This window comes from Motacilla alba, chromosome 2 (genome assembly GCF_015832195.1).
Source record: "Motacilla alba alba isolate MOTALB_02 chromosome 2, Motacilla_alba_V1.0_pri, whole genome shotgun sequence".
NCBI lineage: Eukaryota > Metazoa > Chordata > Aves > Passeriformes > Motacillidae > Motacilla > Motacilla alba.
This window is the reverse complement of record NC_052017.1, coordinates 54112622-54126986: the sequence shown is the minus strand read 5'-3', so window position 1 is coordinate 54126986 and position 14365 is coordinate 54112622. Positions and strand designations below refer to the sequence as shown.

The 14365-nt window shown below is 36.3% G+C and overlaps 1 protein-coding gene across 2 annotated transcripts in view; it reads right to left on the bottom strand.

Annotated features, from left to right (window-relative positions):
- Positions 1-2271: 2271 nt before the first annotated feature.
- Positions 2272-14365, bottom strand: part of LOC119711511 (T-cell receptor gamma chain C region DFL12) — a 28476-nt gene continuing 16382 nt past the window's right edge. The window contains exons 3-6 of one of the 2 annotated variants that reach the window (XM_038161860.1): positions 12389-12442; positions 5554-5844; positions 4080-4130; positions 2272-3350 (exon numbers count right to left, since the gene is read on the bottom strand). In XM_038161860.1, the coding sequence (XP_038017788.1) occupies positions 3217-3350; positions 4080-4130; positions 5554-5844; positions 12389-12442 (530 nt within the window). In that variant the 3' untranslated portion in view covers positions 2272-3216. The remainder of the gene's footprint in view (positions 3351-4079; positions 4131-5553; positions 5845-12388; positions 12443-14365) is intronic. The other variant, XM_038161853.1, reaches the window with a different exon arrangement.

The window sequence follows — 14365 nt, the reverse complement described above, 5'->3', positions numbered from 1 at the left end:
TATTAGGTTGCCTCCCTATTGGTATGAAAATACTTGTCCGAAATGTATTGTGTGGTTCCTGAGGTTAATCTCAGGAACTAGGAAGTTACTGGAAATTGTGTTCCCATGTACCTGATAAGAAAACAGGTAATGAAAGAAGCAAAAGGTATCTGTTGTAGAACTATATTTAATGACAGTTTGGACTCATTAGTTAAAACTTGACAAGTACTTGTTAATTGTCATTTGATTTATTTCCTTGTAACTATCTAAAGGTGCAAAGATACAATTACTTAGACTGTTCCTCTGAGGTTTTTTGTTTTCTCTTCACTTTCTAAGTGTATGTTGCTTCTCTAGCAGTTTCAAAAATCCCAAACTACAACTAGTTTGGGATAGTAACTGAATAGTCTACAACTCGAATGTCTCTTAAAATTTATTAGTGTTGGTACCTAGTATCAACAGATATTAGCTGCTGGCAGACTGCACTCATCCTTATGTAGATCTTTCTCATTTACAGCTACATGTGAGAAGAATGCATGAGAGGGTTTCTGTATCACCTGTTGTAGGTTGTTTTGATTGTTGAGAAGTCATTATTCTCAAGCATGTGTAAGTAATTGTACCATATAGGACACAAAATTATTGTAACATGATAAAGAATATGCAAATGTCTTTACACAAATAAATTCATTTGTGCTGATGACTTCTTTGTACTCTCATGGCAAAAGTTTATTGTGTTTTATCTTCTTTTCTTCTTTTCTGGAAGCACCAGATTGCCTGTAACCATTTCTGTAGTATTTGTAATAATTCTGCAACTCTGTAATGGTAGAGCAGCCGTAGTAGTGCTCATACTCGTAGAAGCTTGATCTCGCTGGGAATTAGTTGTGTAAGGTAACTACTTGAGAAGTCATGTCTTTCAAGTTTTAGCAAAGTCCCAACAAGAGAAGTTTACACTTAATAGATAACATCTAACTCCGTCCTGCACTTAAAACTGCAAGTCCTGCAGATGTCCTGCAGCACCTGAGTTACTGGGGTAGCAATAGTCCCTGTGTATCATAAACATGCAGTTAGATCAGGGTGTAGCAAACAGTGAGTTTCACCGTGGTATTAACAAGTAACTTAGCCATGAGGTTTTCGTAACTTTTTATTTGTATAAAAAGGAAATGGTTTAGAAGCCTACTGTGTTAAAAGGCTGTGGTCTAACTGTCCTCAGCTAATCACTCATTCTCATCACAGCCCACCTCCTCTGAACCAGTTGTGACTGGTTCAGTTTTTAGGGTTTTTCCACTACATAACCAAACCTTCCTGTAAACAAATGCCCCAGCACCCAGAAGCCTTAAAAATCTACTTTTCCTCTTATTTGTGCTAAATAAATAAGAATTGAAATCTTAGTAGGAGCTGTTTATGTTTGTATAAACAAACTTAAGGCATGTGTGAGCTGTTGGAAGGTGTAAAACCTGCAACCAAGCATTTGAAAAACCCCTGAAACTGAGAGGTGATGATTTAGGGTTGCATGTAGGTAAGGGGTTTCCTGTGTTTTCTCTCTGTTTTTCTGAACTGCATGGACAGTATCTTTCAGTTTTGTCTAAGAGACACAAAGAGTGGATTCAGAGATCATATAGTGAGAGATCTTGGTTCCTTAATGCAGTCAAACATTTGTCTAGCAGAGGCAGAGGAGATCCATGTAATATCCAGGTAAAATCCATGATGCTACTGAAATGTACAGTTACTGCATTCCAAAAATACCTTTGTAGCTGTTTTGTTGGGGTTTTTTTTTCATTTTGATTGGAACCAAACTTTATAAATAATAGCATGGGATCCCAGGTATTTCTCAGAGTTTAACTGAAGACTACAAATCAAAACTTTCTTCACATTGAAGAGCAACATGACATTGAAGGCAGTAATTAGTTGCTTTGGCTTCAATATTCAGATTCTAACATAGCTTGTAAGGTATGCCATTAGTAAAATAGCTGTGGTTGTTAGAACTCAGCCTTGTATGTTTTCTTTCCCTTACAATGGCGTGAGCCCTAGGAGGTAGTCCTGTTGTAACAACATTTTCCCTTGGCATGGCTTAGCTGTCTTACAAAGATTAGCTTTCTGTTTATAACAGAAAATATGTAAGAAACTAGTATTTATTGTTCCATGTCAAAGTTCCTGTTAACACATTGAAATGCAGAAAAGTCATGTTTTAAGGACCTTTGATTTCCTGAGAAATTTATATGAACAGAGAAATTAATCAGATTTTCTAGACACCTTTGTACAGGCTGTGGAAATGCTGGAGAACAAACACAGGCCTCATAAAGACAGCTGGAGGAAAGCTTTTATTGCCATCATCATTACAGGCACAGTGAATATAAATGCTGCTGGGGTATATCTCCAAAACCTAGGGCAGTGTTTTCCCCAAAACCAAGCAAGGGATTTATCCCAATATGTCTACTTCCTATTTTTCCACATAAATTTGAAAGAAATTGATGTGTGGAACTGGGAGATTAAGAATTCAGTGTCTCTGAGAATTTTTCTTCCTTTGTGAAAATCAGAGCTTCATATTTGCAGTTTTGTTCAGTTTTAAAAGGTGTCTTTAAACAAGGTGATGCTCAGGGTCATCATAATAGTTTTCTTTTTCTTAAATTACAATGTGCAGATTTTCAGACTGTGTCAGGGGTAGATTTCTTCAATTTCTGCACGTGTGCACCTTAGAATTGCTTTTATTCTCATCTGACTTCTTAATTCCAAATACTTTTGTTCTCTTTTTAAAGTTTTGTATAATTGTCTCTTACAGCATACCATTTCAGAATAATTAATTCCTGATTTGTTGGATACTCGAGAGTTGCAACAAGTCACTGAAAGTAAAAGTGAACCAAACCTGTGAATTTACTGCACAGAACTGCTCCTAATTAAGCCTTAAATGCAGTGACAAAACACATCTGTGCTTTATATGTCAAAAGCCCTGTTATACCCCCCAAGCTTCTGGATGCATAGCTACTTCTAATTTGTTTTGCAATATGGACTTGGATTAAAATGCATTATTCCTTTTGCCTATCTTTATTCAATATTCAGAAAAAAATTAAGAAAACCAGACTAGCAGTAAAGCAAAATGGGCCTTTAGGCACTAATACCAGAAAATTATTTTTGAATATGTTTTTTTGCTGTTACATCTAACACCAAGAGCAGGGGATTCGATATGGATAAGCATACGGCAAAGTAAATTGAAGATCAGTTTGTAGCCTTTTCTGTAAACAGCATTTATGCTTTCTTTCCTTGGTGCTTGGTTAAAGCCCTCATTCTGTAGATGAAGAAGAGTATGATAATATTGTACATGGAGCTCTTCAGAAGAAGGATGATGTATACTAAATATGCTGTCCTGTGCATTAACTGATCTGTAACAAATAGAAGACAGAAAAGTCTTGTTTAATGTCAACATTGTATAGCATCCTAAAAAATGGATAGAAATGGAACAATGCAGTCAGTTTTCTGCGGCAATTACACTGACACCAGTGCACAGCATAAACACATACAAAATCTGTTCTGTTCTTTTAATGGGTTTGCACTGCTAATGAGTTCTAGACCTAGTGGCCTTCTTAGCACTAAACTGACTCTCAGTGTCACTGTGTTATACTTCCTTGTAAAGATGAAAGCATAACTGTAGTGCTTCCAGCACTTAGTACAATGTTTTTTTAAATCCTTTTGTGTTGTATTTATTGGGGATACCTGCTCATGATTCTTCCTAAATACCATTCAAGCCAAAAAAATTATTTGTCCAAAGTTCCGGGCAATTTCTGATGCTAGGCTGATGTAGCATCAGCTGAAGTGTTTAACTACTCCAAGTGTTTAAAATCTTGGTGGTGCGTAATGCAGGCTAATAATCCAGTAGCCCAAACAGCATCTGTAGCATCTTAATAAAGCTACCTGATAAAGGTAGGAGAGCCCCTTATAAGAAGTTAGTTCAGAGTAGCACTGAAAGGTTTTTGAGTTGCCAACCCCAGACTTGAAAGATTTCCTGCATACTATTAAGAAAGATAATTTTTGTGATGTTCAGATCACATGTAGCAATATCTTACTCTTGCATGACGTGAATCACTTTCCCACCTTTTAACACATTAAATTACCTCTATTAAAAACTGTTCTGCAGTCTTCCTGAGGAGCAGTTTTCACAGAATCTAAAGGAAAGAGAGTTTAAATGCCCCAGTTAGGCTTTTCTTTAATTTTAACAAACATTAATTGAGAAATAGGGGAAAAAAGAGGCTGTACAGTAACGAGGCTCCTAAAGTGGGAAGTTAGTATTAAATAAAAAAACTGAGTTAAAGATGAGTCTGCAAAGCAGATATTCACAAAATACTCATTTGCAGAGAGAATTTGAAGAGGAGAAATGCTCAAAGAAGTGGCTAGGTATTTGTTGCCATAGGTGGGAGAAGTGTCTTCGCCCTTTCAGGAATGTGTCCATTAGGCTGTTCGTTGGCAAAGTCTCTCATTTGTAGCAGGAGTCAGTTTGACCACCTGACTTTGTCAGTGAAGAAGCTGAAGTCCATTTGCCTTCCCAACCTACTGTTCTCAGAAACGAAGAATCATTTACATTGGAAGAGACTTCAGTTAATATGTTAATATTTTAATAGTTGTTCAACAGAAAAGAACTACTGGGAATTTCCCTACTGAGAATCTTCTGGGTGCTGTTTTTTTTTCTCTAAAATACATCCTTTTTGTTCTTGAAGTAGCAATTTTGAATTTGTTCTTGGTTATGTTGTTTGCATGCATTGATACAAACATTAAAGACATTTATATTGCATCTCTAAATACATCCTCCATCTAAATAAGCTTAAAGTATATTTTTGTCAGAATATATTTTGAAGGTTGAAACGTAATTGTTGTTTATGGCCATGCTCTCACTCATTGGCATTAGGTTAATTTATAGTAAGTTAAGCAGAGATGGGTATGGAGAGAAGATTAATGTAAACAAACTTAAACCACTTTTCTTATAGATTATTTAAACCATTTTCATTGAGTATAAGTTAATTTTCTTTAGAGCTGCATTATCTTTCAGATTTGGCTTTGCATAATCAATCTTTCCACAATTAAAAACAAAATCTTACTTTTACACATGGCTATTAACTTACTATTTCTGGATTGTGGATAAGTAGTATTTTTAAACTTGTTCTCACTAACCTCACTTTTAACTTCTTACTTTTTTTATGGCTGTGACTAATGTCAGGGGCTGTCAGAGTGACTTAGACCTGTAAGCTATGAGAGGTAATACTATTTTCAGAAACTTCTGTAATATGGAAAGTAACAGGCACGTTTGAGTGCAGATCTGTTGGACCTGTGCTAGTTTACATCTGATGAGGTTCACTACTTTAAAATAACAATATTTTTTCTGCTACAATAGGATGCTTACTTGGGGACCATAACACAGGCTGAGTTTTTCTGGGAAAACTTTTGGTAGTTTCTGCAATTGTGTACTTTAGCTATTGTTCCTAGGAGCACAGATGTCTTCATCAATAATAGAAAGCATTATTACTCTAATTTTATTGTAAAGAAAAATTATGTTCATAATAGTACACAAAATTACATTTTTAATGTGGAATATACCTTGTGTTGGCAGTGAAGTACTTTTCTCTTCATGCTCGTATTTGCAGTAGTATGTCTTGTTTTCACTCTCTGCTGGCACAGTTAACCAACTGGCAATCGAGTATTCATCCTCTTTTGTGGACTGCCAAGTGTCACCTTTTACTACGTTGTGTGTTACCTCCTTTTCGTCTTCAGTCCATGTCACCCTAATAACTTCTGGGTAGAATTTCTCAATAAAGCAAACATACATTATCTGATTTTCATGTTTTTTCTGCAGGATTTCAGAGTTTTTTGGGGGAGAACTTCTTTTTTCTGGATGAGTTATTGATGAAGAAAATTAACAAAACAGAGAATTAGAAGACCAGTAGTGTACAGCAAATAAATACACAGCCAAAAATACAAATCCTGAAGAGCAACAAAATAAATGCCTTATTAACAAATATTAATACACTTGTAACAAATGTAAATGCTCTTTTGAGAAACGTTAAGAAACTGAAATACTGTTGAATATGTCAAGAGCTGTTAATGTCACTTAAAACTGAGTTTCAGGCGGCTACACAAGTGCCTACATCCCACAACCTTCCAAGCAGTACTGCTGTCAGAAAGTGTGTTTGACTGTTCAAGTCTCTGACAATTATTAATTAAGAGTAATATTTCCTGAACAAGCTTCATTTATTCAAGAAGAGGAATTTATTTTTGCTTTACAGTATTTATGCAAAAACAAGTACATTAAAATTTTGTCCATAGAATATTAAATATAGACTACCTACCTTTAAAATCTTAGCAGTTTTGTGACCCCAGTATAAGTCCCCATTGCTTTATAATGAACATCTGCTACATCTAATAATTTTTTAAAAGCCAATATTAAGTTTGTGATATTTTTTAGGGGACAAGGGAAAGGAAGATAACAATGATTGCTCTGTTTTTAAGGCATTCCATGTATTTGCCAGGTGAAGATTTTTATCAAGACAGGAAAATGGAATCACAAAATGCCCTAGACACCAAAGGTTGGCAATGTTATTCTGCCATACTAGACCTGTTTAAATGATTGAATTAAAACATCTGAAAATTAAAAACCAAAAATAAACTAAAGCAGAAGACATGTTATAGCAGGATAACATTGTCACATCTAAACAGTATATCTAGCCAGAGTTGTCTGCATAGATGTTGTGCTTTGGGAAACATGCTCAGTATGAATATAGATTAATATATTTTAAATTAAAAGTGATTGGTTTCCACAAGCTTATTTGACCTAATCTCCACTTCATTTGCCTCTCTGGATTAAGCCTGGATGCTCTCTAGATTAAGAGGAGACAAAATTATCCAGATTTTGTCCACACTGAGATGACATTTTGATATTATTTAAGTGGATAGTAAATTTAAGGGTCTGATTTAGGTAAACATGAATTTCTGCAGTGAGTGCATAGGCAGTGCTCACAGGCAATAATTTCTGCCTATGCTTAACTGCAAGTGAAGGCAGACTACAGTTTTCAAAACTGACTTTTGTTACATAGAAAGGACTGCTTAAGACTATTTTTTAAGGCAGCGGGGACATTTAATGTGTTCCCTTATCCTACTTTTTCTCTTGAATTCCTATGTAAGTCTCTGGCACTGAATTTGAGCAAGTAGATGCATGGGGTTTAAGTTGTGGTCTGACTAATTGGTGCAAATTTAATGCATTAGGAGAAAATACATTACTATAAAATGCATTTTTGCCAAAAAGCTTTCACTTTTCTTTAAATTATATGGCTGTTCTAGAAAAATCTTCTGCATGGCATTCTCCCTGAAACAACTTACTGATCCTTTGAAGTATTTCAAACTTGGTGTTTAAAGAGAAAGATTACCTGTCTACCTTCAAAAGGGTGTCTACCTTCCGTATATTAAGAATTTCCTTCATTTTAGAGATGCCATTAAAGTGACACGGACTGAATTATGTTGTACCAGAAATAAAGTTGCTGACAGCTTTATAGTTCTCTAACATTAATTTAGGAGTTAATTTTATTTTCTTTATGCATCAGTCCTCCCAAGGATAAAAAATTAAAGTAATCTCTAAAGTTATCTATTTGTTCCAAAGTCATACAAATGTTCACAAGATCATGAAGTAGCTCTTGTCTGAGTGATATTGCACTCTGCAAAGTTAAAATGAACATTTTAGAGGTTTCTTTTATATTTTCAGAGTTTAGTAAGTTGTTCTAGCTGATTTCGGTAAATATAATATCTTTGTTTGACATTATTCTCTTAGGATATCAAGTTTAAATGGAGAGTGAGAGAGATTCTTCCAACTGCTAGTTCATCCTGCTCATTTTAGAGACTTCTGTTATGATGGAATAATTTCAACCTCTGGAATTGCCAATGTCATTCCATTTACTGTAAAAACCCTCTAGGTGTGTAGATTACATGAAACACCTAAATCAAACCACAATACTGAGGAAACACATGCTTGAATAATTGCAGCTGTGTGCATGCATTGAAGTGTCGCATGTATGTATATGGGTAAATGGATGGCAGTGGGGAACTGAAAAAATTAAGTTTTGCATCTATCTGTCTATCTCTCTCTCTCTTTCTCTCTCTCTCTCTCTCTCTATTTATTATTTTTTTTTTCATGTGAGAAAAAAATCTTTGTATGCATGTTTCTGAAAAAAAAGGATGAAAACGTGTAGAATTGGCAGTAGGTTTTGATGTATCTTCAGGCTGATCTGCAAAGTCTTTGAAGTCAGCAAGATATTTGACACTGGCTTTTCTAGGCAAATTATCTGACTCTTTCTGTAGAATTTTCAAGTATTGAATTTGCACTCCTCTGACAGTTTTTATTCAGCTAAACATTGAAAAATGTTGTGGTTTACCTTGTTAAACAGTTTTCTAAGGCAGGTTTTAAGAGGTATATAGATGTTACTTTTACACATAAAATATAGGTATGACCAGATATTTCTTAAGCTAACATTTGTCTTTTTCTTGTGTAACAATGCAGCGAGGCTGTAAAACACTGCTCAAGCTAAATACTGGAGTTAGGTTCATAACCAATGAGTTATTAAAAAATTAAGTTCAAAATATATGTTTATATAGATTAGCTGTCAAAATTTTTCTTAATGAAACTCCTCTACAGTTTCTTTGTAAGTATCTATAAATGAGATTTATAAATAAAGTCACTGTGTTAAACTGAAATTGTAATTCTCACTACTTGGATGATCCTACAAAATGGAGTAATTTTGTACTGACACTCAAAACTCCTCTGTACCACTCCACGCCAGTGGGACCTGAGGGCATTCAGCACACTCCACTCAAACAGCATTCTTGTCCTACTTGACAGCAACTTCAGGGATTATAACTGGTAACGATACAGTATAGTCCTGACCTATGGTGAGCCTTTCCAGATACTTTAAAGAGCTGTCAGCCTTCTTTCCCAAGCTTTCCCATTGCAAAACTTTTAAAAACATAAGACTGTGAAAAAACTTACTGGAGACAATGAGTTTTGCGCCAGAACCAAATACCAAATCCCCCCCACACTGGTACATTCCTTTGCAGAAATGGCTGTCAGAAGGATGGGACGACATACAAAGGGACCTGGACAAGCTCAAGAATTGGGTCCATGGGAATTTAATGATGTTTAACAAGACCAAGTGCAAGGTCCTCCACGTGGGCTGGGGCAAGCACTGGGATCAACACAGGCTGAGGGATGAACAGATTGAGAGCAGCCCTGCTGAGAAGGACCTGCAGGAGTTGGTGGATGAAAGGCTGGATATGACCCAGCCATGTGCACTCACAGCCCAGAGAGCCAAATGTGTCCTGGGCTGCATAAAAAAACCAACCTGACCAGCAGGGCAAGAGAGCAGATTCTGCCCCTCTGCTTTGCTCTGATGAGACCCCTCCTGGAGTGCTGAGTCCAGCTCTGAGGTCCCCAGCACAGGACAGATATTGACCTGTTGGAACAAGTCCAGAGGAGGCCAACACATTGATCAGACCGCTCCTATGAGTAAAGGCTGAGAGAACTGGTATTGTTCCGCCTGGAGAAGAGAAGGCTTTGGGTTGCTCCCTTCCAGTACCTGAAGGGAGTTTACAAGAAAGATGGAGAGAGACTTTTTTACGAGACCATGTAGTGACAGGACAAGGGGAAATGGCTTCACACTGAAAGAGAGTAGTGTTAGATTAAATCTTAGGAAGAAATTCTTTACTGTGAAGGTGGTGAGGTACTGTAACAGAGTGTCCAGAAAAGTTGTGGATGCCCCATTCCTGGAAGTATTTAAGACCAGGTTGGATGGAGCTCTGAGCAACCTCATCTAGTGGAAAGTGTCCCTGGCCACAGCACTGGGGTTTAAACTAAATGATTTTTAAGGTCTCTTTCAACCCAAGCCATTCTGTGATTTTGGCCAGAAAAGTACCAGATTTAACAACTATAATATGAACAACAAGATTCTCTTGATTTGGCTTTGTGAATGTAGAATATTTGGATTCAATCTCAGCTAATGCTGCTATTCACAAAGACCCTTATCTTAAATCCTGGTTTCCTCCATTCCTTAATTATCTTAAGTTCTTAAATGTGAAGTAACTACAGCCCTTTTACTCTATTAATGATTCAAAAGCCCAAGGCTGTCATAAAGACAAATTTCTACAAAATTATAGTGATGATTGAAAATAATTTATTTTAAACTGTACATAGGAAAAGCATGGCAACTACCTGATTAGGTAGGTAAGGGTTTTCACTAAAAACAACATGCTTATCATGCCACAGGTATTTCCAGTGAATTATAGGTATGATTTACTTAGTCCTTCTGGCATAAATAATTAAACCAATCTTTGCTTGATACATTAATATAGGTTTATGTATTAACCAGGCTTAAAATCTTTGGTGGCAGTACTTCCTCTGCCTTGTATTTGTTTAGCTGTTCACTTCAGGATTATGGCATTTAAAGCACATGTGGGAAATGGGAAAAAATATTTTTGTCTGCTACTTTCCAGTAATATAAATGTCTCTACAAGAAAGGCAAAAAAGGATCACTTCTTCACTAAGCAATTATTAAGCAGTAATTCACCATAATTAATACTTAATAATTAATAAATTAATTTGTTAAGCAGTTATTAAGTAATGAGAAGAACATTTGGAGGTACTAATTTATTTCTAATGCCGAAGTGCTGTGTGTGTGACAAAGTACTTATGAACAAGTTATTTATCTTTTTCTAGCCTAATCCAAAAAGATTTTTTGCGATGTCTGTTGCATACTGCTCTTTTTCTCTGTATTAGAAAGAGGTTTTCTTTTTTCATGCTTAATTCTCAGCTGCTTGATTCCCTGGTAATTCCTTCAGTACAGCTGGAGGAAAGAATGAGGTCTCTGAAAATTATTACAGACCATTTTCCACCATATTTCTGAGAGAACTATGATCAAAAGTGGCTTGAAATAAGTTCTTTTTAGGCATGTTTGTGATCCTAAACCACTGCATTACAAATACCACCAGGATGAATGTAGGAATGGTGAGCTGGGAAGGAAAAACCTGCACAAGGAATGGTGCTGACTGTGGCTCTAAGTGGGCTGAGTGACCTCTGAGATAGTATAATATTCATCTATATGACCACTCCAAGCTCCTATAGCTTATTGTATGAACAATATACATACAACTTACCTGAGACAATGAGTTTTGTACCTGAGCCAAACACCTTGTTGTAATAACCAATCACAGTGAATAAAGCCTTTACAATATCAGTGCAGCTCAGTTGTGTTTGCGTGGCTGTATGTACTCTTGAAAGAAAATCAGATTTGCTGTCTAATCAATTTTTAGATGCTAGAAAAGTGAAAAAGGAGCAGTCACCCAAAATAAACTAAAGTTTTAAAAAAATGGAAAAAAATGTGGAATTTTTGGAGGGCAAATAAGATGTTAAATGAACGGAATTCATCTCAACTAATTTGAGTTTTCTGAAGGTTTAGGTGGACAGTGCAGATGGAGCACCTTGGCTCCATCTCTGCTTTCTGGAAACAGGCGGCATCACCCTAAGATTTATTTGATGAGATGTTGATAAAGTAATTTGCTCCTTATACACCCCCATAAGATCAGACCCAGAGCTGGTGTACATTATGTAGAGATCTGAGGAGCATGAGACTATTGACCAATATTTTTGTTACCAGTAACATGAAGCAAAACTGCATGGACTGGAATCAAAATTCCCACTAACAAGATGCACCATTTTCAGCTGCTCAAAATTAGACAAACTATTTTCATCTCAGATGCTTAGCTGAGCCAAATTACAGGCATGTATCACACCACCTAGGGTTTACTTGAAGCAAAATATTTTGAATAGTAGTAATAACTCATAATAAGCAGTTTCTGCAAAAGCTAGGAAGAGAGAGCAGCCTTTCAACTCTGCCTATCTTAAAAGGTGCAACTTACTGTTCTGGGCATATCTGAGATAACTCTCATTTTCATTCATAGTCAGATACTATGTCCAAAGAAAAATGTTTAGCTTTTCAAAGAATATGTATAACGCAGAGGTTGGGCATGTTATTTTCAGAATTAATTAGGAATATCACAAAGGTCAAATGTGTATACCTAGAGATAAAAAACATTTTTCTGTTCTCCAAATGCTGTCTTTGCCATATTTAAATTCATTTTTACATAGAAAATCATAATAGGATAAGTAATCGGTCTCTGCTACAATAGCTGTTGTGTTTCCCCCATTTCATGCAGAAGATCAATTCCATTGTGTTCTGCAAATGCAAATGGAAATGCCATTTAAGGGGGAAATCCTGCAAAGTATTCAGAACAGTTAGAATAAGAGAGAATTAAAATAGCAGAGCACTTCACGCCAGCCAATATCTAGCTGTATTAAAAAGCATTTCAGAAGTAGTCAAGTTTTACATTTTGTACTTACCTGAAACTCTAAGTTCAGTTCCACTTCCAAATATTTTGACGTCAGGGTCCCACAGTCTGATAATGCTTATCAATATCTCCTGCACTGTACTTTTCTTGCATAAGCTACAGAAAAAGTCTCTCTGATTTAGAAGCTGGTGATAAATTTGACTGAGTACTACAGCTGAATTTTCAACATTGACTAGAGCACCATTTCTAGAAATACTTTAATTTTTGTAGTGAGTAAAAAGTTCTTAAATTTTTTGGTCAGAGGCATGGATAGAAAACAATTTAAATTTCTCTGCAGTTCTCCTCAGCAGTTTGCAATTTGAGTTAATTATAGCTACCTTGAGAATGTCATGTGGTTTCTGATAACATACTGTTGGCATTGCTATATGCTTTATACTGAAAACAGCATACATCCTTTTGATTACATAGCTTCACCACAATTAAAAATAATACAAACACAAAAGTAAACCAGTTGCTTTCAGTACAGCCAGGAACTATAAAGGTATTACACTCAGGGAATTTTTCTTCCCAATCAATTTAGACAAGGCCACTTCTGTCAATAAGAAACTTTTTAATTTCTCACATGCTGTTCTGGGAGCTAACTTTCAAGCAGCTCACTTTGGTTTCCTAGAACAGGATGAAGCCATCCCAATATTTAAATCTACCTACCCAAATGAGGCACTGTTCACAAACAAAATATAATTTATCAGGGAGAAAATAATTTTCCTCACAGTCTTTCATCCTTGATTATCTGAGAACTTGAATGATTATCTGAAAATCTGTTAAATGATAATGGTACTTACCAGAGACAATTAGCTTTGTTCCCATGCCAAAGTATTTGATCCAGGTGTTCCACACTATGTTTTGACTTTACAATAAGCCAGCATGCTCTCTTGATTGATGAAGAAAATCCCAATTTTTCCCAGTCATCCATGGGAGTCTGCATGAAGACCTGAACCTTGGCTGCTGGGAGATTGTCAGGAATTTCAGATGTGCATCTGGATATTCAGCCGATAGCTAATGTCCTTCAGAAAAAATCTCTTTCCTGTTAGATAACCCCTCCACTTAATGTCTTAGAACTAGATTATGAATTTTCTTCGATTTTAGACAGTAAATAAGAACACAGAGTTCTGCATGTAAAAAAAAAAACAGCACCAAAAGCATTGTGAAAGTGTCTGTTTGCTGCCTGTTGTCCCAAGTAGGTGGTTATTGTCTGCCCATCTCTTGGAATCACTCCAGGCTTTGCTACAGCAACTCAGACTGGCAGCTTTTTATATAATAACTGGTGGGAAAATGAGGCTTTTTCTTATACTTTTTTTTTTTAAAAAACAGCCCAAGATAACATCAGAGGAGTCACTACTACTGTCAATCAAATAGCCTGCATGCTTAGTTTGGCATTTAAAATAAAGTGAGTTAGAGTTTACTTCTGGGATCTCTTGTAGCATACTGACTGCAAAATTATGTTGAGAAATTACTATTTGTGGTGAGAGAGAGGAACTAGAGGGTGAAGGTCTTTCAGCTGAAGTAGGTGTAAAAAACCCCAGTGGTCTACTTTGAAGTCTTCTGAACAGAAACATCCTAATCGCAACCACAAATCAAGGGCAGGAGTGATGTAGACAGAATGGCGCTGACTGGTGCTTTTCCTTCCATGCCCTTAGACATGCAGTGAAGGAAACCACCTATCTCAGTTCTGGCCAGACAGGGATAATTTTTGCAGTAGACGGGAGAGTGCATGGCTGGGACACAGAAATTACTCCACATCACTGCACCTTATTGATGGATGTGGGGGAAGGAAGTCTCTTCTGGGCAAGAAGGGCTTCCTTTTGGTCAAGTACATGTGGCAGAATGAGCAGTTGGGTAATACTGGTTCCGGCTGGAGGGAGCAGTCAGCTAACACCAGTTTCAAGCAATCAGGTGGGAATTGTTTTGTATGTTGCACACTTCATCATTAACATTGTTACTGTTATTGTTTGGTTTTTATCTCATTGCT